General features: G+C 40.2%; 1 protein-coding gene across 2 annotated transcripts in view; it reads right to left on the bottom strand.

The window, feature by feature from the left end:
• Window positions 1-2,685: 2,685 nt before the first annotated feature.
• Window positions 2,686-24,631, bottom strand: part of COG3 (component of oligomeric golgi complex 3) — a 31,271-nt gene continuing 9,325 nt past the window's right edge. For both annotated transcript variants that reach the window (XM_052664536.1, XM_052664537.1), the window contains 16 exons: window positions 23,890-23,970; window positions 23,668-23,711; window positions 22,748-22,874; window positions 22,254-22,345; window positions 20,931-21,070; window positions 19,538-19,698; window positions 17,404-17,509; window positions 16,183-16,307; window positions 14,590-14,679; window positions 12,674-12,794; window positions 10,209-10,297; window positions 9,975-10,109; window positions 8,753-8,828; window positions 6,998-7,125; window positions 5,992-6,090; window positions 2,686-4,791 (listed from right to left, as the gene is read on the bottom strand). In XM_052664536.1, coding sequence (XP_052520496.1) covers window positions 4,762-4,791; window positions 5,992-6,090; window positions 6,998-7,125; window positions 8,753-8,828; window positions 9,975-10,109; window positions 10,209-10,297; window positions 12,674-12,794; window positions 14,590-14,679; window positions 16,183-16,307; window positions 17,404-17,509; window positions 19,538-19,698; window positions 20,931-21,070; window positions 22,254-22,345; window positions 22,748-22,874; window positions 23,668-23,711; window positions 23,890-23,970 — 1,644 coding nt within the window. In that variant the 3' untranslated portion in view covers window positions 2,686-4,761. The remainder of the gene's footprint in view (window positions 4,792-5,991; window positions 6,091-6,997; window positions 7,126-8,752; window positions 8,829-9,974; window positions 10,110-10,208; window positions 10,298-12,673; window positions 12,795-14,589; window positions 14,680-16,182; window positions 16,308-17,403; window positions 17,510-19,537; window positions 19,699-20,930; window positions 21,071-22,253; window positions 22,346-22,747; window positions 22,875-23,667; window positions 23,712-23,889; window positions 23,971-24,631) is intronic.

The following is a 24,631-nucleotide window of genomic DNA, read 5'->3' as shown; positions in this document are numbered from 1 at the left end:
GACTAATGAATGGCTGTATTAAATGTCTAACCAGCTATTACAAATCATTCTGAATAGCTTCTGTAATAACACGTCCATTAGAGTACAGCAGCCCCGCCGCTTGCCTGCAGACACATCAGCCTCTCATCCATCACACAGCAAGCCAGGCTTCACAGCTCAGTGCTGATCCCAAAGCATCACCCACCCCTCCGCCAACCACAACCCCCAGGGGCACACATGGCCCCACATGCTACACTGGGGGGCCTCCAGCTCCCAGGGCTGTCACAAGATGAGTAGTATTGATTTGGGTCTGGATGCTGTAAACGTGGGCTGTTTTCCCCCCACACAGCACATTTCTCTCCCCTTTGTTCTTCAGCAGGGCCATTTCCCATGTCCTGCCACACATACAAACATGCACAGCCATGTGCAGGGCACTTACTTTGAGTATAAATGTTGCTAGAGCCATAGACATGAGAGTGCCCAGTAACTCCCAGAAAATGTAGAAGTACAATGGGAAGATGGGCAGCTCATGCTTCACCCCAATATTTTCCTCGCCTTCCAAAGGCTTGCTGGCCACCCTGGGGCAGGACGGTTTCTGCAGTGGGCTTATTCTGCAGGACAGCTCTATTATGAGAACACCATCACCCATCTTTGACTCTTACAGTGAGTTTTGTCCAAGTGCAGAAGAAGATGGCAGCTGGGAGGGGGAAGCTGCTGCCTCTGAATTCACCCAATGTCTGTCCCCAGGACCATCCTGAGCCCTTGCACAGGGATCTGCTTTGACCAAGCAGGGGAGAGGCAAAAACACTGGAACTGGCACGACCTCAGCCACCACGTCCACAGCCCTCCCTTCCAGCCTATCACCATGAAACTGAACAGCCACCTCACCCTTAAAATTGTGACTCAGGATAAAATTCACCTATGGTTTGTGAGCCACAACAACTGCATCCATTTTAACTTGGGGGCCCGGCTCAAGGTGAGTGCTTGATGTGCTGGATGTGCTCAGCCAAGCCCTGTCCTCTGGCTGCTGGGAGAGCAGCAGCAGCGCAGAGCAGCCGACCTGAGATACACCACATCCTGCCAGGGTGCTGCCCGGGGCTGGACACAGATTTCAGGTAGAAAAGTCATCATTTCATTCCAAAGCAAATTTCCTGCCTGTGTGAATCTTAATGAAATTCCACTTTGGGGAAGCATTTAGATAAGATTGAAATGCTGCCACTGAAGGGCGAGAACAGCACATCTCACAAATTCATTTTGAAATGCTGTTTCTTTTCAAAACATTTATATTAAATGTCAATACAAACACAATGCTCCTGATTTTATCTTAACAGCATTTCACTTAACATGAAACAAGCATCTGGGTACAGGAACAGAAATCCTTTGGTATTCATTGCCACTCAGGTTTCCTACCTCTGACCCTTCTCTGGGGGTGGAAACGCTGCATTACCAGGGCTCTCAGTGCCACTGACTGTCCCAGCCTGCAGCTGTGCATCCCCATCTCCCAATCCCCAGCTCCCCGTGGAGTTTAACCCCTTGAGTTCTGGGCATACACTGGAAACTGAACCATCTCCCAAGTGAAATTATAGGGTTAGCACACTCCAAGGGTGTGAGAAGGGCAAGGGCAGACCAGGATAAGGGTGAGCATGAAAGCTGAGTTACAAAGGATGCTCTTCCTTACAGCCTCCCTTCAGTATTAATGTTCCTCTCTTTACACGGGCTCTCTTTGCAGTTGAAAGACCCAGAGACAAGTCACCTACTGAAAGGATTAGAAAACGAAGAGGAGCGCTTCCTTCAATCCAAAAAGATTCAGCTCAGGAGCCTGCTCTCCAAAATACAGTCAGTTTTGCAATAGTTTTGGCAATCTCAGCCTCAGTGGTTTCACTCCTTGTGTCTCATCATCATCTGTCTGCCTGAAAGACTGAAATGAAGGCATCAAGATGTGCAGCAAACAGTTATCTTCAGCATTTCAGATCAACTCTTCCTTCATCAACGTGATAACAGCCAGTCACTTTGCAATGACAATAAAGCTCCTTTTCCAAGCTCACAATGCTTATCTTCCTGTACATCCAGTCCTTGTAACACCAAGCCGATCTCATCTGAAAACTTTGTCAACACCAAACAGGAATAGTGTGAGGAAAGAAAAGCAGTTTTTGCTTGGGAAATACCCAGTGTTGGTATAGGCACAAAAGAGTGAATGCCTGGCCAGCTGTTCTGCCATTCACTGCACATCCCAGAAGACACAATCCAAAGGGCCAAACTTTTTTAGGAGGCTCCGAGCATTCAGGCAGCAAAGGTCACGGATCCGCCTGCACCAGTCAGACAGAAGATGGATTCCACAAGCAAGCAGCATTTTTCCTTAGATGGGTTCATTCAAATGACACTGTCAAAACCAGAGAGTAGAGGGATGCTTCACACTGACATTTCAGGGAACAAACCACAAGCCTCTGGATGACATTTTTTTGCAATACAAAGGGCCAGAAAAATACCATGTGGTAGATAAGTCAGTGAGCACCCAGGTAGCAAGAAGAACTAACAGCTAAAATAATACTTGTGCTTCCTGCCACCACCTCCAAGTTTACTCTTAGTACAGGCCACCTAGTTAAATCTGTTCTTGTTCTAGTTGTGGTTTCTTCCCCCTAATAAAACTCCAAACAAAGAGACCATTCAGTCACACGAGACCATCTGTCAGTAAAGAAGATACAAATCTGTCAGTAAAGAAAATACAAATTTACTTTATTATAACCATAATGAGAGATTACTTCAACAGTTAGCTGTATGTTCAGTACTCAGGTCTACATCTGTGCCAAATGAAGTCAGTTCTCTTACTGCTAAAAAGGAACAGCACTTCTTAGTAACGCGCTCCCTGCCTGTGCTTACAGGGTGTTTGCTGTCTCTGCGTTACAGTTATCTTGACAGACAAGCCTCAGGATACAGAATAAAGCTTTACTCTTTGACCAAAATAGGAGGCAACATTTTTATTTAAAAAAAATTAAAAACAGCAAGTTTCTAGTCAGATAATATAAAGCATCTTAAGTTAATCTTTTGAAAGTATTTACACTATCTGTAAACGTAAATATCTGAAACTGTACATGTTTAAACAAATGTTCGTTTAGCAAACAGGCTGTATAAACTGATAGCTCTTCTAATCTTCCAACCAGCTGTCCTAGAGCTGTATTCCAGGAGAGAAAAGACCCCAAACACAAGAATGACTACTGCAAAGGTTTACCCTTCACAACTTCTCTGTACAATGTATGAAGTCATCCATGGCTTTGTACAGTGACCATGCAATCCTTCTGTAAAACTTTATAAAAAAACAAATATACATATATTACAATGCACTGGACATTATTTTACAGCCTACAATTCTACATGAGTAAAAAGAAAGGGCAAGTTTTTGTCCTCGTTAATTCCTCTCATTAATTTTAAGGGTCACGTCGGGTCCTATGAGTACCATTTATGTGCCTCAGCACCACTGCTGCACCACTCCTCACGGCAGCTCTAAATCACACCATTTTAGTCTCCAGCCATATGATTTATTACAGGAAAAACATCAAAACCACCACTGATGTGCACGGAAGTGCCTACTTAATTAAAACTTCTGAAGAGTTTTTACAAATAAGTTAAAAATCTGCCACGCACTTCACCAAATGTTTCCTTCTCGCTGCTGCACAACAAAGACATGCACACTGAGATACTCTGAGGCTGCTTTTAGTGTTTCATTCCATTCATGACAGAGTGGTTTGCAACCAGCTTTCCCAAATTATGATCAGTGCATACTGACCAGAGTGCACTGTTCACCAGTTACTGAGCCCCTGCTTACAACAGGGATTTGTCAGTGCTTGCACATTCGTTCCTGGCATCCCCTTTACAGCTCCACTAGCACTCAGTCCAGCACACAGAGGCTGTACAAGTTCCAGTCCCAGTGTCCACCATGAACAAAGCAACACCTCTGTTTAATCTCAGTATGGCAACTGCTAACCTAAAACTCTAAGTACCTGAGAATCTCAGTGCTAAGCTTTGTTGTAAAGCAGCTGAAAACACGCAGTCCCCTCAGAACCAACAGAAATTGTATTGCACAGCTTTCCATTGCAAATCCAGGAATCTGAGATTCTTTACATGGAGTAAGGCCAGAGCACGAACCTTCAGGTCAGACCTCATGGCTCCCAATCACAACAGTACAAGAACAGCACACCCAGTGTATCAAGAAGTGCTTCAGATGTGGAAAACAGTCTTCTCAACTAAAAACCTCTGAATTATGTTCAAGCACAGAGTGGATTACCAGGATCCTCACAGGTGTTCAAATTGGAGCATGCCTTCTTAAGTCAAATGGTCATAGCAACGTGCCACCTCCAAGCCTCACAAAATACCTACTGCTGCTCCCATTTGACTCCTGCATTTCATTTCCAGTGTTTTTGAAAGTGCTGTTTTTCACTGTAATAATCAGCTTGAAGTATGAAAGCTTTTTACATCAAAAAACAGGACACCAAATTAGAGAATACTTGGAGAAGGCAGTTAACTGAGCATCCATAAGAACAATCAGCAAAGGGCTTGTTTTGTGCTCCTTCTCCCCCCTTCTCAAGCTAGCAAATAGGAAGACCTTTAACAAATCAATAAAACTGATTTTTAACATTTTCCTAAAACGGGGTTAAGCAGCCTGGAGGGTCTTCATGCAGACTGGACTGCATGGGGGAGGAAATCCTTCATTTACTTCAAGCAAACGTCTTCACATCCCCTTCACCGCTTGTCGTTCAGCCAAGGATGCTTAAACAGCAGCCTTACCAGCTACTTGGATATTGACAGAAGTAAGTTCACCTGAAAGACAAAGTGAAATATTTGAGGGAAGCATACAAACATGAGGGAGGGATGGCTCTTTACGAGAGTGGACAATGATAGGACAAGCGGGAATAGTTTTAAACTGAGACAGGAGGTTAAGGTTAGGTATTAGATGGAAGTTTTTCACTCAGAGGGTGGTGATGCACTGGAACAGGTTGCCCAAGGAGGCTGTGGATGCCCCATCCCTGCAGGCATTCAAGGCCAGGCTGGATGTGGCTCTGGGCAGCCTGGTCTGCTGGTTGGTGACCCTGCACACAGCAGGGGGTTGAAACTGGATGAGCACTGTGGTCCTTTTCAACCCAGGCCATTCTGTGATTCTATGAAAGCCTGCATTAGACAGAACAGCTACGTTCAAGATCTGCCTCACGTTTTCACCTTTAAATAGATAAACAATGCTGGAAGAAGCCAACTCCTCTAGGATAACACCACCTCCTTCCAGTGCATCGCTCCCAGGATAGTTAACACATGCCCCTGAGGCCGCATTCACTACAGACAAACTCCTCTAGCACATCAGCTTGATCATCTGTTTAATGATTGGCAGCCTGCAACAATCAAAATTCCATCCACATTCCCTGGATCATTAAGGTCGAAGAGAGATTTTAAAAAACTGGCTTGGTTTGTGGCAGAGCATCCTAAAATGGAGAATTCTCAACTCCAATCATTGCTGAGACTAAAGATCTTATTATGCATGGTTACATTTCCATAGAAATCTGCACATTTCCCCAGTGCAATTCACTTCAAATGAATCCTTATAATTCCTTACTCTGCTTCCCAAATGTCCAAGCTGCTGCTTGTTGCATTTGTCAAAAGCAAAACTACCTTCACATGTGCAGGTTTTATTCACAAGCTGCTGTACCTCTCTGAAAAGGCAATGCCCAAAAAAGGCAAACCTCTGCCATGATGTCGTAGAACCCAATCCCCAACAACATAAATCACCACCTCCAATTTACAAACTCTACTGCATATTCATAGAGAAGCAACCAAACAGGAAACTTTTAATTGAGAGCTGACGGTTCAGATAAAGCCCTGAGTTTAATCACCCAGGATTAAGGGGGATTTAAAAAAATACAAAAAGATACAGAACGCTAAAAAGTACTAAAAATGAGTTGTTAATGTTTGAGAAAGACACATGAAAGAGCACCTGATAAATCTGAGAGCTTTAACATATTCAGTACAGACCTGTTCCATTGAAGGACAAGCTATAATCTGGAGATCCTCATTACTAAATTCTTCCTTTAACAAAGCATGGAGTTTCTGGAACATTTGCTGGATGTTATTCTTTTAAAGAAAAGAAAAAAATATTAAAATTAAAAAAAACCACCACAAAACTCACCCACAAAACTCACGTCAAACATTAACTACAGTATGTGTGATGTATATGGAATAGCTACTGAAACGACCAGGCAGAGGTAAATGGCTGAACATGAACACATTTTCTCTTAAAACACAACAAACAGCCCCAAGGAGTCCAGTCCAGGCTGGCTCAATACAGAAATTTCAGCTAACACGTGCTAAGCTGAAACACCAAATCCTACAGACTTAACCTGAAAACCTAAAACTCAAGACTGGTTCCTCCTTATATTGGGTCTGCCATTGAATCTGTACCAGTCTCTCTACCTCCAGTGCCCATCCAGAACAGAATCCAGTTGCTTCCTTGCAATGTCCATTACACAGGCTGAATACAAGACAGCAGTACAGGATTCTTTTTAAGCTAAAACAAACCATGGATATATTATTTTTTTATTTCACAGGCCTTTTCAATAGGTTTTTCATCAGGGTACCACAACACTATGTTCACTGTTATGTGTGCTTGGCATTTGTCATGTGTTTGCTGGCTGGACTGCAAGCCCAGGAAAACCCGTACAGACATAAACAAGAGTATATGTGTATGTGTGCCTGCATAAATTGTCCACCTTTGAGATATTACATTCATTTTCAGTGTGGGGAATTCTTTTTTGTTGATGTTGGTGAAGCTTGTGTGATCAGTGTTGATAGCAGTGCACTGCAATGATATATTGCACACTCCCTACATATATACATGTGTCTACTTACACAGATATATTATACATATAAGTTTGCATACAGAAATCCAAGGTGAATCCCACAAAATGTACTTAAAGTCTTAACTAAAGGAAAGCCCAAGACCTACAGAAAAACATGCTGATGTCTGTGTAGCACTACTCACCCTGACTGGCTTAAACAAAATGAACTCTGTATCTTTATTGGACAAGTATAGTGACATGCTTCGTAACGTTGACTGCAGCTTTGTTTTTATTGTCTTGTAAGCAGAAGAGACCATGTCGTTGATCTTTGCTGAAAGTAAAAGCAAACACACTTAATGAAGTGCAATGGCATTCTGCTGGTTAAAATCTACATTCCAGAACATCATCTCTACTTTACTGGGGCTGACCATCACCACAGGGTGGACTGAAAGAGGAAGAGGGGGTGAGTGGGCAGCACAGATTCACTCCATCATGTGCCCACAACATGCCACACATGCTGTTGGTCTTTCAGGACCTACTCAAGACATCAGCCCCTCCTTCTCTGCAGAAGCAGCATCCAACCCATTTCTGCCAGCCACCACATCCTCCTGAGGTTCCTCAAATCACAGCCTTCCGACTTCAGGAAAGAAACAAAGTTCTATAGACTCCCACCCATGCAGAAAACTGCCAGAGAAAAGAAACTACTGGGGAATAAATTGTGCTAGTACAGAGAACAGCATATCACAAATTCTCCTTTACTGCCCATCTGATGTAATCTGCACAAGGAAGGCTTGCACAGACATCTGAATTTTAAAATCAACCACACAGGAATCCACTCAGACAAGACCTCCTTTCTTTATGCTAAGCATCTTAATGGTTTTACAGGATCTTTCCTTAAAGGGTAATTGAAAAATACATTTTGTAGCTCTAAATTCACAAAGCTAATATACTAACGCTTAAGGTTTTTTGGTGTTTCTTTTTCTCCTCAGTTTCTACAGTATCTGAATTTTCTCCTGTTTACTCCTGGTTTCCTAGATAAATGAGTCAAAAAGCAACAGAAGATCTGCTTAAATCTGCTGCCTCTGTACACAATTAACTCTGGACAAATATTAAGAATATCCCTGACAAAAGGAAATAGAAGATCAAGTCAGCCCTTGAGAGCATCTGACCCATGAAGCAGCAATGATTAATGAATAAATATGGTCGGATTTGCATTTTAAGAATATGATGCCACAGAAGGTTCCAATGTATGAATTGGATCAAACGATTTCTCAACATCATCAGAAGCACAATTCTGTAATATGAACAGCAAAGCAAAACCCAGGAATACTGAACTACTCCAAGTATTCCTACAAAGCACTCACGGATGAGTTCTGAAAATGAAGAAGTTACCAAATGTACAGACAATAAAAGCTTCAGTATGGACTCACTTTCCTTCCACAAAAGCAATAGCTTCATCTCAATGTGACCAAGTAATCCCTTAAGTACATTCTTCATTTGTTTGTGGAATTGCTGTTTTCATGCAAGAGCAGCCACAGCTTGAGAAATACTCCATTCATTCATCCTGTGCTCCAATTAAATGCATATCTTATTGGAAGTCTCTTATGGCATGTAAATGGGCATACAAGTAAAAAAGTAAGCCAAGATTTTCAAGAAAAAGGTTGAGAGTACTTAGAATTTTTCCAAATCAGTCAGTTTCATGAACCAAATTAATCTGATCAGCTTTTCCAACTGCTGTGCTCTAGAAGTCATGCAAAGCTACAAATGACACACTGGAACTCTCTAGCCCCATCTAATGCAGCTTATATTGCTTTACCAAAAATGGTGAATGGAAATGGTCTTTTTCTCCACTTGATGAATTTGCAATGGAAGTCTCAAACAAATAAATGAACATGGCTTTGTTAGCCTAGAACAGGTTAAATCTAAGAAGTAATATAAATGTAAAAGAATGCAAATACCTGGTTGTGCCCAAGGCTGCTGAGAAAGACTGTATTTGGGACCTCCTTGAGTAGCCATTGCTTTTAAAGCAGCCACCTAAAACAATTACAATCAACAATATGATGTTTGTTTCTTTAGGCTGCAATCACAACACAGTGATCACACAATAACTGCACATATCTCCTAGACACTGCGTTTTACCAGACCCCTCTGCTCTCTCCTTTCCGTGCACTGACTCAACAATACACAGGGGAAACAGCTGGACAGAAATGGAATCACAATCCTTTCTTGAACATACAATTCAAAACAGGATTAAATTTACAAAGATGCTTCAGCACCTAAGAATACCAAAAAACCTCAAAAGGATTTATATTTAATCAGGTTAGTCAAGCTCCCCAAATGGACAAATGGAATCACGTGGACAATCTATCCATCTCAGTAACTCATCTATAGATCTTGCAGGCATCCCTTTCCAAAAGCCAGCAGCTGGGATGTTTCTGATGTTCATACAGTGCTGTAGCCCCAGTTTCTGAGTTGCCTTCATGCTACAAAAACACATCCTCTCAGTACACAAAGATCTGCATCACGTTTTCCAGAAAAGCACACAGAGCGACCTGTTGCATCTCAAGATGTTTTGCAATCCTGAGCCCTGCAGTAGGGTTTTACAAATCAATGCATTCTAAAAAGACACTTTTTTTGTTGTTCTTGTCCCTAAGGTGCCTGATCTTCCTTGAGTGCCTAAGTTTTGTCAGGATCTTTTGTCACAGGGAGGACTTGGAAGGAAAGTCCTGCTCAGCAAGGGCTCACCTTGTGTAAAATATGTCGAAGACAGAAATCTTTAACAAAGTTAACAGCCATACTCTAAGACTTCCCTCAAGAATAGGCATGACCTCTCTACTTTATTCAAGGCTTACAGGTTTGGACAAGGTTGGGTAGTGCCTTTCCTGCAAACAGAAAAGCTTCTGCTGACTTTCATAGACCTGTTCCAATTCAGTGAATCAGGTAAAGCTTCTAGATTACAGAGTCTGTCACTTTTAAAACTAACCTATGCTTTGTTCCTTTAATCTGTAACTCTCAAAAATGCTTGGAAAGTTCCTTGTTGAACTTCAAAGGAAGCCCAACTTTAAAATGGGAAATGCCATTACCTTCAGCTAATTGGACCCATCTCCCAAACCCAATTTAACTACTAATTCCCTTGAGTTGCCAGTATTTCAGTTAACATACAACACGCCATGCCTGTACCTTTGTCATGAACTCCTCCAGCTGCTCTATAAATTGTTTGGTTTGCTGCTGAATGAACTGCTCACAAGCTGCTTTCAGATGGCGATCGACATCTTTCTTAGAGTCAATATAGTGTTCTCTGATTTCTGGAGTACCCTTGAACAGAAGACAACAAATCGCTCCTTTTTATTTGCCAGACATCACCACCCACTTAAATGACCATTTCTTAATGAATGCAGTAAGACTGTATATTACCTCCAGTAAGAACTGTATCAAGGCGTTGTTGCTGTTTAGCCTAAAAAATCTTGAAACTGTCTTAGGGTTCAGGATTTTAAACGCTGCATCTGTGAATAAGAAAGTCACTCAAACTGTAAATAAAAGGGATTCTGCTCCAGAAACACACAACTGAATGAGTAAATGAGTGAATAAAATGGTCTAGTGCCAGTAGGACCCCTGTAACATTACAGATCCCATATTAATCAATATGCAGACCCTGTTGCCCAGGAAAACCAGGTATGTTTGCACAAAACAACTGGGAACTGGCACTCTTTTCCCACGTGCTTTAGTTTTTTTAGTTAATACTGAACAACAAAACATCAAGGTTCACATAGACTCCTGTTAATGGTCACAGAAGGAAAAGCAACAATGCCTGCAATTAACACATCATCCTGAAATTAGTGCTATTGCATTAAGGGGATGTTGTTGATCTGAAATCTAGTCAAATTAGGGTAAAAAACATATCAATATAGTTCCAGTGTGGCTTGTTGGCCCAGCATTACTTATTTACTATCCTACACCTCCATCAGCTTTCTTCCATTTCAAAAATAACTCTGTGCTTCTGTTGCTGTATAAAACAATGGGACACAAAGATGATGTGTGTGAGTATGAGAAGAGCTGCCAAAAGTATCAAACAGGGAGGGAATGTACATAGGCACTGAACTAAGAATCTGCACTCCTATGCAGTTTAGAGAAGGCTGCAGGGAAAGATTCATTCTGTCCTCTGAATCACTTCTGATTCCAAGAAGTGCCTAATTTCACCATTAGATGCTTACAAGCTAGTCACTGTGAAAACCACCTTTCCCTACTCTATCTTCCAGTTACAATTACCTTAGTATTATACTAATTAAAAAAACAAAAAAAAAAAAGGTGGTAGCATGACTTTTCCATTAAGCAGTATTTGGAGCTATAAATCTCAAATTAAAATCTACATGCAGAAAGCTTGGCTGGAAGACAACGGAACTCTTATTAGCCATTTTATTTTACTTCTACAACTCATTCCAAATATAAAAGCCTTGCTGGCCTATGTAATGCTACATTAAGAATTTCCAACAGCATCCATTCACCTGACATGAAAAAAAAAGTGTTTTCCATTACTTACCACTATAATGTGCAAAGCACTGGCTGGCACAAAAATTTATTCAGTTAAATACAAAAGGAGAGCAAACTTGTGTGTCAGCCAGGACAAGACACCAAAAGGATGTATTTACCCTTTAACCTCCAGTCAACTAGAAACTACTCAACAGGTACATGGTTTCATTGATGTTCAAATGCAACAGATGAAATGGTTAGTGTAGGAATGGCTTGCTCCAAAGTTAAAACAGCAGCATATTAGACAGCACAGAAGAAAAATTATGTTCAGCTTTCTCTTTCAGAATGGAAGAGGAGAATCATAGAATCATAGAATGGCCCGGGTTGAAAAGGACCACAATGATCATCCAGTTTCAACCCTCCTGCTATGTGCAGGGTTGCCAGCCACCACATCAGGCTGCCCAGAGCCACATCCAGCCTGGCCTTGAATGCCTCCAGGGATGGGGCATCCACAGCCTCCTTGGGCAACCTGTTCCAGTGCGTCACCACCCTCTGTGTGAAAAACTTCCTCCTAATATCTAACCTAAACCTCCCCTGTGTCAGTTTAAAACCATTCCCCCTCATCCTATCACTGTCCAGTCTTGTAAACAGATGTTCTCCCTCCTTTTCTATGCTCCCTTCAAGTATTGCAAGACCACAATGAGGTCTCCTCAGAGCCTTCTCTTCTCCAAACTTCCCAGTAAATACTTCCCATTACTCTTGTAGCCCACGAGTGTTCCTTGCTATATTTAAAGGGTTTTTTTCTGCCTTTTACCAAGGAACCCCACTACAACTTTAAAAAACCGTGACTAAGGCCATTACTCTCTATTTTTCCTAGAGCAGACATGACTGCTACATAAAACCAATACTGCTTACAGGACATGCAACATGAAAAGTTCTTTCCTAAGTGAAACCTCACAGAAAAGTCCAGGAAAACTTAATTTGTTGCAGGCAAATCAACTATGTGGTTTTTTTTAAACTGATCTGCTAAACTGCAGTAACAAAACATACTCACTGAAAAGACCAGAAAAGAGTAAAAACATTTCTGAGCAACAGAAGCATAGATTACTTTGACATTTTTTAAAAGGGAGTGGATAAGTAAGTTAGGTTAACAGCAAGGAGCAATTGAATGCATTCCATACGAAAATAAAGAACTTGTTAGATACATCACATATTGCCCTTAATCAAAGAACCTTGTTTGCTGGCTGCTCAGTTTGTTGGTTTTCTTTCCAGAGAAAATAAGAACAAAGCACAAGAGATTAGAACAAGCATACAGGTCATTGCAGGTGAACATAAAATAAACCCAGAACTTCTGCTAGCACAGGAATGGAGGATGATCTCATCCCATTCTGTGGCCAGCAACTGCTCAGTACCTCTAGTTTTCTTAAGGTCCAGGGAAATTTCCTTAATGGTGAAATCAGTGTGGAAAGGAGCAATTTGTTCACGAAGAATCAAAAGGTGTTTTATTAAGAAAAGCTGTCCATCAACCTGGGTCTAGAGCATAACAAGAAAAAACATATGCATTACATGTGAAGAGCAACCATTAAGTGAAAAGAACAATTTCAACACCTTCACTTGTGTTAGCAACCTTCCTGTGACACGTACTAATAATCTTAGTAATAAGATTTTTCCATTAGTCTGCAGTGCCATTAACTACATTCCAGCATCGACAAGCTCCACTTACTTACGGCTCACATACTCTGCTCTACAGAAGCAAACTATATTCTCATTTCTTGGAAGATAGGGATTATGGAGCTACACGACTAAATGCCCACGTTAGGCACAGGCATCCATTTTTTTGAAAGACACTAAATTATTCTTCATAAAGGACAGGAATTATTTCATGTAATTCATATAAAGCTGAAAAAACTTGAGGTTGTAAGATTGTTTTTCATCGTTGAGATGATTAAAAAGCCTAAAAGGCAGCTAATCAAGATTATTAGAGAAACATTAACCATGCTACAGTGCAAAGATCTTACGAGGCATTTTTCTCATATCATTAAATGCAAAGCTTAATTTCTACACTGTATGGCAAAGATATAAAGAAAAAACAAGTCCAAGTTCACACCACGTCTTGAGACTATTAGTTTTGCACTGCTTGTTTTTTTAGCTGTGTGCTTTATACTGCATGCAGTTTTTCATCTTCCATGTTCATGGCTCATTGAGGTAAATGGAGGAGGACTCAAGAATTGGCATTTGCCTTTGCAGGCTGGAACAGAAACTTGACATGATATAATGAAAAAGTAAAGAAACCAGGTTTAAAGCTACAATTTTAAAACACAGAAATGTTCACTAAAAAATACGTGAGAGAATGGTTTACTGAGGTTCTTTTTTGTTCATACATGCAGAACTTCATCAATTAATGTTATATTAACATGCATCCACACAAGGTTGGATGGATAATTAGCTGCAGAAACCTGTATTAGATATATAAGACATAATTACATGATTAAGCAAGAAGGAAATGTGGCTTGAACTTATTTTTAGAGGTACTATGTGTAAGAGGTTCTGTTCTTCAAGGGACACTAAAAAGAAATACTTCACAATAATGTGAATAACAATTACCTCTTTTTCATTACTAAATCCTTACTGTCTATATGGAAAAATCCTACAAGTTTAGCCTATCAGGCCTTCTCTATTGTTTTTGAAATAAATTTTATTTCCTGGCTGACAGGAATTAGCAAACACTACAGTATTTGCATTAAACAAATTCTAATATTAAAAGAAACAAAACAAAACAACCAAAAGGTAAAACAAAACAATTACGTAAAAGTAGCATGCAAGGTAAAAATGACTCAATGAAACTGCACTGAATTCTGAGCAACAAATGCCAGATCAAAGCTTTTGATTATGGACAGTTCAGAGCAAAGAACAGCAAAGAATACTTATCCTATCTTTCCAGGGATGTTAACACTTGGAAAGATTTTTGAAAATTCAAAAAACAGAGGCAGAGAAAAAGAGAAAAGAATAACAGGCAATGGCAACAAACAAGTAGCAGAGACTTCCAGTAGAATGCTTGTTCAGGTATCACTTGACTAAATTCACATGAGCTGCTGCAGTCTGTAAAAACGACTGCTATGATGTGTATTTTACCTTTTCAGACAGGCTTGCATGTGAATTTATTAACCATAAATAAACACTAGCAATTCCAGCATGTCTCAGGGGACAGAGCAACATGCTTTCACTGAGATTTCAATGGAATTCTGCACGGCTGCTTCATGGCTTTAGGCATACATGGTGTAAAGAGAAAAAAAAACCAAACAGCTAAGCCCAAAGCACACATTCTGACCTTGTTTTTGCTGATAGAATCAGCAGCTCCGAGCAGTGAATGGACGCAGGCAGATAAGGCTTCTTGTGATAATCCCTGAAACACTGCCCTCTGCAGGGAAGAGAAAATCAGACAAAAAAACAGCAGAGCTTCAGCAGAATTCAGAGTTGAGACTTGCAACAGTTATGCTTATCAGTAGATAAAACTCTAGATTAGCTACACCTTGTCTAAACGCAATACAACAGGCTAAAGCTTTGATACACAGAAGTTTGCTACAGCGCTCAGACTGGATACAAGTACACACCAAAGTATGTGTATGCCCCAATTCACCCTCAACTTGGATCTGCACCTGAGTCTGTGACACCAACACACCGACAGCCACACACATGAACCTTACTTCTCAAGTACCCAGGCAAGCACACGTGTGTAAAATTTAAACTTGCAACAGATGTGAGATCGTTTGAGTGAGTTTAACCCTAAGCAGAGCCAAATTACTTTGCTTTGGGCCAGGCTAGTAAGAAACACGACAGCTGCCATGGCCTGAGGGGCACACTGATCAAGCTGCAGCAGCCACATCGCATGGCTGAGCCAACCCTATGAATGCAGGCAGCCTCTGCCAGCACTTCCACATAGTGCATGGCAGCCCCAACTGTCCCAGGGGCTGCCAGTACCACTTCATTTACTTCTTCTCCTACCAAAAGGATGCAGGCAGGACATATTGACTCTGCCAGCACACACACACTGTTAACTAACTATATCAACAATTCAAAAGTCACCCCTTCTCCAACTCTCTAGCCAAAAACAATGTCAAATCACCATTTATGTTTAATGAGATTGATAAAGCAAGCAATGAAGCATTAATATTTTCCAGTTTCTTTTCAAGTAAATACCACACTGGAGGCAGTTTCTCGTAACACCTATCATAGATAACATAGATATCATAGATACATAGTGAGATGCACTAAGCATATATTAGGATGGAAGACATACAGAGAAGCAAGAACACTCACAGTGTTTCTCAGACTTACTAGCTGTTAAGTGACAGACAAAAATCAGATTTTGACGTGTAAATCTCAAAATACTTGTGAAGTAAATACTACAGTTGCTTCTGTTAGACATGAAGATTTCCTCTGTCTTAAACTGTGGATAAAGTAAACACTGTTTGCTGTGTCAGTACCCTGTGCTTTTGAAGATGTGGTACAAAAAACACGAGGAACATCTTCAAAATAGAGAAGCAATAGAGCCAGCATTTTTAAATCAGAAACACCATCCTGTCTGAGGAACTGAAAAGTACACAGCAAGAAACACGTTCATCCAGGGAATTCAGCAACAGGGTCATTCCATATAAGTGAATCTTAAGCATCACATACTGAAAATACATTTGTAATAGCAAAAGGAATGGATGTACAGGCCAGCATACTTTTTTCTCATTCTACAAGCACAAAGTTGACTTGGAAATAATGACTAGAATTTGTCAGTCCACACGTTTTACATAAAGCAAAGAAGACCAATAAGAAGTAACAGAGGCCAACAACTGTCCATTCCTTTTAGATTGAAATATTCAGAACTGGTTCCACACGCCTCACTTAAAAAATGAGAAGACTTTTTGCATACGTCTATACATCTGTACAGTTTGGAGAGACACACAAGGGTCCTTCTGACAGTAGGGTACCACATGCCGTGCAGATCTGCTGGTGAGATGGTGGACTGCTGTCTGGGATTAAGGGATTCCGCTGAACCTATTTAAAAGTAAAATTCATGCATGAATGACAAAGCCCCCATCCATCCTTCCTAACTGCAGCACTGACTGCACTTCACATTGACTCCACAATAATTCACAGAATCACCAAGGTTGGAACAGACCTCCAAGATTATCAAGTCCAACCATCCACCTACCACCAATATCTCCCCACTAAACCACGTCCCTCAGTACAACATCTAAATGTTTCTTCAACACCTCCAGGAACGCTGCCTCAACCACTTCCATTGGTCTTTGTCCTTCTGAACAGGACAGAACTAGATTACTGATGTATAATAAGGCACACAGCTGTGAAAGACATGAATACTTGTTTTCAGTGATGGCCCAACTTCACCTTTCTGAAGGAATTAATTTTACAGGCATGTCTCCAATGACTCCCCTTCCTCAACTCAACAGCTGAAATGCTCAATTACAGACAAGTGTGGAAACAAAACAGTTTGTGAGCACAGAACTACACAACTTACCCAGAAGGAAAAAAAAAACAAACATTCCATCTATCTTATTCTTTCATGCTTTTCTTTCTATAGGGCATAATTCTACATGAATTAAACAGCTGCAGAAAGTGCAGGGTTTGAACATCATTTCTACTGCAGTGAGGAGGGTGTAAAAAAAACAAACAAAAAACATTTCCTCCTGGGTAACTTCTGACACCTCTTTACGCCCAAGACAGATTTTCACAGCACCTGACAGAAGCCCTGCATTATTTTCTTTTCCTCCTAAAATCTTGGGCAATATCTAAGTCAATAACACTGTAACTCTGATTCTTATCAGCAACCATCCAAAAAAGGAGAGGTGCTTAGAAGTGCTTGTTCCATCCTTAGCACTTATAAGGTGCTTAGGTGGCAAGTGTGGGAATCGTCTGAATTAATTCATCAATATCCTTCTCCCTTTTACAACAGAATACTTATTGTCACAGTCATTAGAAGGCCTGTAAGACCTTAGCTGTTGGTTTGAGGTTCCTAGGCTACTTGTCAGTCACTTCAGCTGCTCATGCAGGCATAGGAATGAAAAAGAGACACTTTGAAGGGTAAATAATCCCAATCAATTAATCTGACAAAGTGAGATGTATTTCATACCAGATTTAACTAAATTGCAGGACTCGGGATCTTCTAGCCGGACATCTGAAAATGAAGCTTCAGATGGCAGCTTCTTCTGTTCCTCTTTTAAGCTCTGTGCAATTTGCTGCAGAGGAAGACACAACACAAAACAAACTATATTATATTTATTATTTAAACTGGATTATGCTGTTTTGATTACAATAGAGAAAAGAGAACTAAATTGCCAAAGAAATCAACTATACTCAGCTCACCAAAGGAATGAGAACAAACTAAGTAGAGACAGCTGTTTCCAAAATAGTAACTGAAACACTTCCAAGCCAATCTAAGATTCACAAGCACTACCCAGAGGCATGTAAAGCACTTTTCTTTCCACTTTGCCTGTTTTTACTGATCTCCAAAGATTAACCAGTCGATACACCTAGAAAGAAAAGCTCAGAACAGGGCAACCCAATCCAACATTTAATTGGATTTCATAGAGATAATCTCTATGATGGCTTTATTGCTATAAATGTTAGGTGCAGATGGCCTTGAAGTGCTCTCCAGTTTATTCCCTGCAGGAGTTCAACAAAAAGCTTTCAACACTTCCACACTTCAACCTTTTTCACCACTGGGTCTGCTTTAAAGCGACTGCAGGCAGCAAGAATGGGCAAAGCACTCCATTAATATTTGAGTAGAACAGCACAAGAAATACTCCTGCCCTGTGCTTTTAACATTTTAATAATTAATTTACTCAGTCATAAGGTCTCTCTGAAAAATAAGGTTTTGAGATATAAAAAGCAATCAAACAACAAAATGAATCCCCAAACTGGATAGAAAACGGAGTCATGTGAGGACACACGAAGAACAGCATAATTGCTCTCTAGAATGAACTGGAGAGATCACTTTCCTCCTCTTCCTAAGCAAACAGCCATAGAACTCCTGCTAAAAAATACGATCCTGGAGAGGCAAGCAGTACAGAGACCTGTCTACAGAAGTCATAGCTAACATAAAATTATCCAAACCATTCCTTCATCTAGTTATATTCACTTCAGTAAGAAATACCGTGCTCCAAATAGTTACGCTGCTAACGCTTCTGATCGCTGTCTGATCCCATTTAGTTACGTTGTGTGGGATTCTCAATTACTGGTTTGGTCTTCTCCACAAAAACTTATTGATCATTAAACTTCCAGCATAAAGGGCAAGGATTCCATTAAACTCACTTGCTTCAGGATTTGTAAATGCTTTGCTAAAATCCTATTAACATCATCTGTCATCACAAAGGCATGAACTGTAACATAGCAAATGCTATAAGCATGTATAAAACAAGATTACAGCAATGTGAATTTGGCACAAAGAGGCTTCTCACTGTATTTGTTCATTTAGAGACAATAATTGAACAGAACCGGGTCCACTTAGACAAAATTTTCTTCCAGCCCACAGAAATACAAACACACATAAAACACAGAAGCTTTAGAGCTAAGTAACACTTGTTTCTGAAATCAAACAACATATTGACTTCTCAGCCGCAATTGAGTCCTCTGATTTGTAAAGACTGCCAGCTATTCTGGTACTTAAAAGTAAAGCAGAATGGAAAAATGAAATATGAATCTAGCCAAGCCATGCTGGAATTGTCATTCTTCATCAACTCAATCCTCTGACAACTTGGAAACTTACAAAGAGAATGGCAGGAGCTATTTTGGGAGAATTCGTATTATGCTGGTTATTAAATATCTATTTAGTATTCTAAGAGGAAAATTTAAGAAGCTTCAAGGTTAGCTAAAACCATTAACTTTGAGAAATACCTTCAGTCCGACATAAAGTGCTTTCTGACATCTAGTGTAGGGTCATAATTTAATCAGTAGAATCATAGAATGACAAGTTTGGAAGAGACCTGCAAGATCATCTGGTCCAACCACCCTCCCATCACCAGTGCTACCACAAGCTACTAAAGCAAATCTCATAGCTCCTTATTCAGACACCTCTTGAACACTGCCAGGGATGGCAACTCCACCACCTCCCTGGGCAGCCATTCCAGTGCCTGACCACTCTGGGAGAAAAAAGGTGACACTTTGACAGTGCCAGTAATAACAAACCTGAAAAACAGAAACAAGATACCACACAAATGTATATACAAGGAAAACTAAACCAAGGGCAATAAAATGTAATCCTATACCTCCATCATTTCCAACTTGTCAGGATATGCAAGATCTCCCGGAGCAGGTTTGTAGCCTATGATATCAGTCTGAATGTAAATATGTGTCCTGTAGACAAGACGCTCTTGTACATCTTCTAACATCTGCTTGACGCCGGCAGCAAATGCACCTAGTTGTTCAGCTGACAAAGGTTATAAAAAGAAAGACACAAACCTGTGAATTTCACTACACAACAACTTTATGGATGCAGAAGTTTAGGCATCACCAATATAGAACTGGCACAAAACTGACTGACCGCAGAAGTCAGAGCATTCTGGGAACAGCGGCCGCAGACAAATTTGTGACTCTGACACTGCAGCCATTTTAGCTCTCCAAATTCACATCACATGTGAATATGGGATCTCACAGCATCAGACTCATGTTAAAGTTAAGTATTTGGATTGCTTAAAAATTAGGTTCATCAGTGCATTTCTGTCTGCATACCCGACCCATCTGCTTTGGTCTTACCACAGCCAATGCCTGCAGTACAGCTATCAGAAGGCTGATAAGCTAACACACCTACCTACACAATAGAGCAGATGACTCAAAGCAGCTCAAGTCCAGCTTCAGAACTACTGCAGCAGCCTGAGTTTAAGTAGCAAACAATAACTTCTTACAATTAGCTAAAGACCTTGTGACATGTTTTTTCCTCATTCTAGATTATGTTACAATCCCACTTCAAGGAATATGAGCAATCCTTCATGGTTCCAAACACAAAGAGCTTCTCTGTGTTATACACCAGTTGCCAAGTATGAATTCTATTTATCATTTGGTGCAAGACTGAGAAATTATTCCATTACACACTGATAATGAGAAAGGCAATGAGTTGACAGATATTATTAACTTTATAGTCATCTCACTTCTAGTAGAACATGAACACTTAAAACTCAAAAATCTCTATCAACTTCACAGCTGAAGTTCCAATTTCTAGTCTAAGAATCACCACGGCAAGGAGAAAGAAAAAAATCAGGTGTGCATTCCTTTTATCATCATGCATACACAAAGCTCTTTATGGATGATGCTTCAGCAGAGCCAAGTAAAGCAATTTATTCATTTGAAAAGATTCATTTAAATCAGTCTCGGAGCATGGATGCACACTGGGTGAATGCTTAGTTTTATTTGTAAAATCTAGAGAAAATAGTACTCTGTAACACCAGTCTACTAATTTAAGTGAAGACAGAACAGACTCATAAAGCACAGACCTTTTATAAACACAAAAAACTATAATTTAGTTCAAATAACCCTACCACAAGTTTAACACATCTAAGGCTCATTAGGGAGAAAAGAAAACCTAGGGAGATTGTTGCCTATGCAAATGAATGATTGTGTCAATTAAGAAGGTAGTGAAGAGGAATCAGATTCCATCTGAGTTACCATTGTTCTGTACATGATCTTCAAGCATCTCATTTTTGAGGATCCCACAGAGTTCAGACAGAGTCTCCAAGTGAATAACGTGGATGATCATTGGCCGCAGGACATCATATAATGAAAGACACAGCTTCTCCAAGAGTTCACTGTGAAATAAAAATTAAACACAGCAAAACACTTTCAGGATCCCACAGTAACAAACTAAAATCATATCACAAGTACAAGCTATTTTTATGCCAAAAATTTCTTAAATGAGGATGAGAAAACATGTTATCATAGAAGTCATAATAAAGTACTGTTTAAAACAACAACCCTCTGATTTCCTACCAAGTCTCCTATGAGATGCAGAAGACTTTAAAATGGAAGTACAGTTTTGAATTCTAAGGCAATCAAACAAACAAGGACAACAAGAGTACCAACAAGCAACTTGGTAAAACAGTAACCCCCCCTAGGCTAGAAGCAGAAAGTTTCATCAGCCTTATTAAATACAACATTCAATTTCTACTCTTGTCAATCCAAATCTCTACTCTTGTCAAGACTCTTACATCTGTATACAGACACCTTACTCCTTACTATTATTTCTTCAGAGCACCTCAGTGTTTTAGAAAAAAGGAGCTTATTTATTATGCACCTAAGAAAAAGCTGATGAGGTACCTATACACTGAAACACTTTCCTCATAACATCTTAATTAGTTACCAGGAAGAAAGGGAAATACATATATATTTTTTTAATGAAGGGAGATAACTACATTCAATTGATTCAAAAATAATCAGAAGTTTTTTTCTTATTCTTGATATACAGTGCAATAGCTACGAAATTTCTGAAGAACACTCTACAGTGATTTCAATGAAGGACATTTACTTTAGGATTTGGACTGTGTTAGCTAAATTCTCTCTTCAACCAGCTGAGCCCAAATTCTGAGCATGTCTCACATGAGACCTGAGTATCTCAGGAAACAGCTTCTTCTTAAGTTAAAGAAGCTGCATGATAAACACAGTAACCCTTCGCTGATTGGTTCAACTGTGTAAACTTCTACAGTTATTTCCAAAGCAACTGTGTATTCTTTTAGACATTTACATTATTGGAAGGAGAAAAATATTTTCCAATATTGGATATTGGAAAATCAAAACAAACAAACAACAAACAAACAAACAAAAAAACAAGACAGGAACATCAAATTCTGATGCATAAAATAATCTAAGATTTTATTTCTTGCTGGTTCTCACCAAACTGCTTCAATACCACCATTTGCCATGTAATGCTGAATGCTTTATCACAGGACAGTAAATACTGTATGCAGGAAGACAAAAACAGCATGTACCACCTACTCCAGTTTTGGTGTTGGTTTCGTGAAGAACTCATTGTAAAGCTGATGCTCATCCTGGCATACATGGACCATGAAGGCACAACCACTTCGCACCTGCATTCAGACAAGCACAAATAGCTGACTATTCAATGATTTTCCTTCCATCAGCACCAAAGGACATGTGTTACATAACTGCTGTTGTGATTAAACTGAAGCTGTGTGAAATTCAAGAAGCTCAACTTCTGACCCTTTTCATTTCTGATGAAATTTAAGTAACCACATTTTGTGCTTCTGCAAATACCCCTGTGCGAGGTTTGTAGCAAAGTTTTTTCAGAAGAGTCTTTCACAAGACACTTGAAAATACCAATAGATACCTCATGTGATTCAATAACACACATGATTTTCATTATTCTGTGTGTAAACAGTTGAATTAAGTAAATAACTTTTACTGAGAGAAGAAAAAAACAGAAGAAATGAAAATATATGAAAATCGACAGGTAATCACTCTCCTCCTACCAGAGCACAATGGTCTCTGTTGTTCTGACTGGTCAACTCCGTAACGGTGCTGGAGATACTTGGACCAAGCAAAAGTTCCCTCTGGTCAAGGTAACATTGATGGATTTCATTGAGAACTTGTTGATACCTATCAGACGACAGAGAAATTAGAACAGTAAATGCACCCTAACGCTCACTTTCTGGTAAACAAAACCTTCATTCCAATATTTACTTTGGAATCTACATCATGTTGATTTCTAAAGATTTATAGAATCACAAGGTTGGAAAGGACCTACAAGATCATCTGGTCCAACCATCCTCCCATCACCTCTGCTACCACAAGCACTAAACCAAATCCAGGCGCCTCTTGAACACTGCCAGGGACGGCGCCTCCACCACCTCCCTGGGCAGCCATTCCAGTGCCTGACCACTCTGAGAGAAAAAGTCCTTCCTCATGTCTAATCTAAACCTCCTCTGGCACAACTTGTGGCTGTTTCCTCAGGTCCTGTTTGCTGCCCAGACAAAGAGGCCAAACCCCTCCTCATCACAACCTCCCTGCAGGCAATTGTAGAGAGTAATGAGGTCTCCCCTGAGACTCCTCTTCTCCAGACTGAACAATCCCAGATCTCTCCCATAAGACCTGTGCTCCAGATCCATCACAGCTTTGTTGAGCTCCTCTGGACACACTCCAGGGCCTCAATGTCTTTCTTGTAGTGAGAGGCCCAAAATTGAACACAATACTCGAGGTGCAGCCTCACCAGTGCTGAGCACAGGGGGATGATCACCTCCTCCCTCCTCCTGCTGGCTACACTATTTCTAATGCAGGCTAGGATGGCACTGGCCCACTTTGTTTTAAAGAAGCAATGTGTTAAACTATTTTCACTAAAATAAAGATTTTAAGAACTTAAAATAGTTGAAAAAAAATCTGTAGACATACTCACTCTGGCATCTTTTCAGATCTCTGCTCTACTTGTTCAATAAGAGTCTATCAACAAAAAACAAAGAAGTTACTGTCAGTAAATGAATATTTGTAACCAGTGGAAAATAACTCAGAATTATTTTTTCCCCTGCATAGTTATTGTGCAATCCTTGCATTCGCACTACTAATAAATTCAAAACCCTCTTCAGAGTTTTATTTTTAAGTTACCTGCCAACCTACTTACTCTGACTTTGGGAGCAGCTGCTCTGAATTTTACATAAAACAACGTGAAGGCATTGTCAGAATTTGGCACTGCTGAAGGATCCTTCAAAACAACAACAAAAAAAAAAGAGATGAAGAATTGGTTAAAATGGAAAATACTGTATTTGGCTTCTAGCATTAACTGGCTGAGATAATTAGGCTCTAAAACAAAGGCCTGCATTTTTACTGTCTTCAGCACTTTCCACGTAGAAAGGTATGCTTCTTTTAGAACTCTGATCAAGCCAGACAAAACCAACCCCACATTTAAAGCTTCAACCAACAGTTTCTATAGCAAAAGTTACTTTCAGTAATTAAGGCATTCTCCACCAGAGCCAACAGTTTCCTCTGGATCTGCCACAGTACTACTGACTGCTGTTCTTTGGTCTGCAGTGCAACAATGGAACAAAATTTCCCTTGTACCTATCAGTTCCAAAGCTGAGAAGCAAAATTTCAGGTCACACTCAAGTTTCAGATGGTCAGAATTTGAGATACTTGCTCCTGTAGCTCCTCAGACCACCTGGGCACACAGCTAAAATCTGCAGGAATTCCAGCACTTACAGGCACAGCAGAAATCCTGTATAGCTACCAGTTTACTTCCCCTTATCTCCATATGACATCGAAAGAAGCAAGTGCCCTTTCTTCAAAACAACATGAGGACAGGAAAACTCTTCTGCCTTTCTTGTGAGCAAACTGATCCTCCTTCAACAAACACAGACCAAAATGCC

The sequence above is a fragment of the Tympanuchus pallidicinctus genome, unplaced genomic scaffold (genome assembly GCF_026119805.1).
Source record: "Tympanuchus pallidicinctus isolate F22 unplaced genomic scaffold, pur_lepc_1.0 scaffold6, whole genome shotgun sequence".
Taxonomy (NCBI): domain Eukaryota; kingdom Metazoa; phylum Chordata; class Aves; order Galliformes; family Phasianidae; genus Tympanuchus; species Tympanuchus pallidicinctus.
The sequence above is the reverse complement of the archived record's forward strand: the minus strand, read 5'-3'. Positions and strand labels throughout refer to the sequence as shown.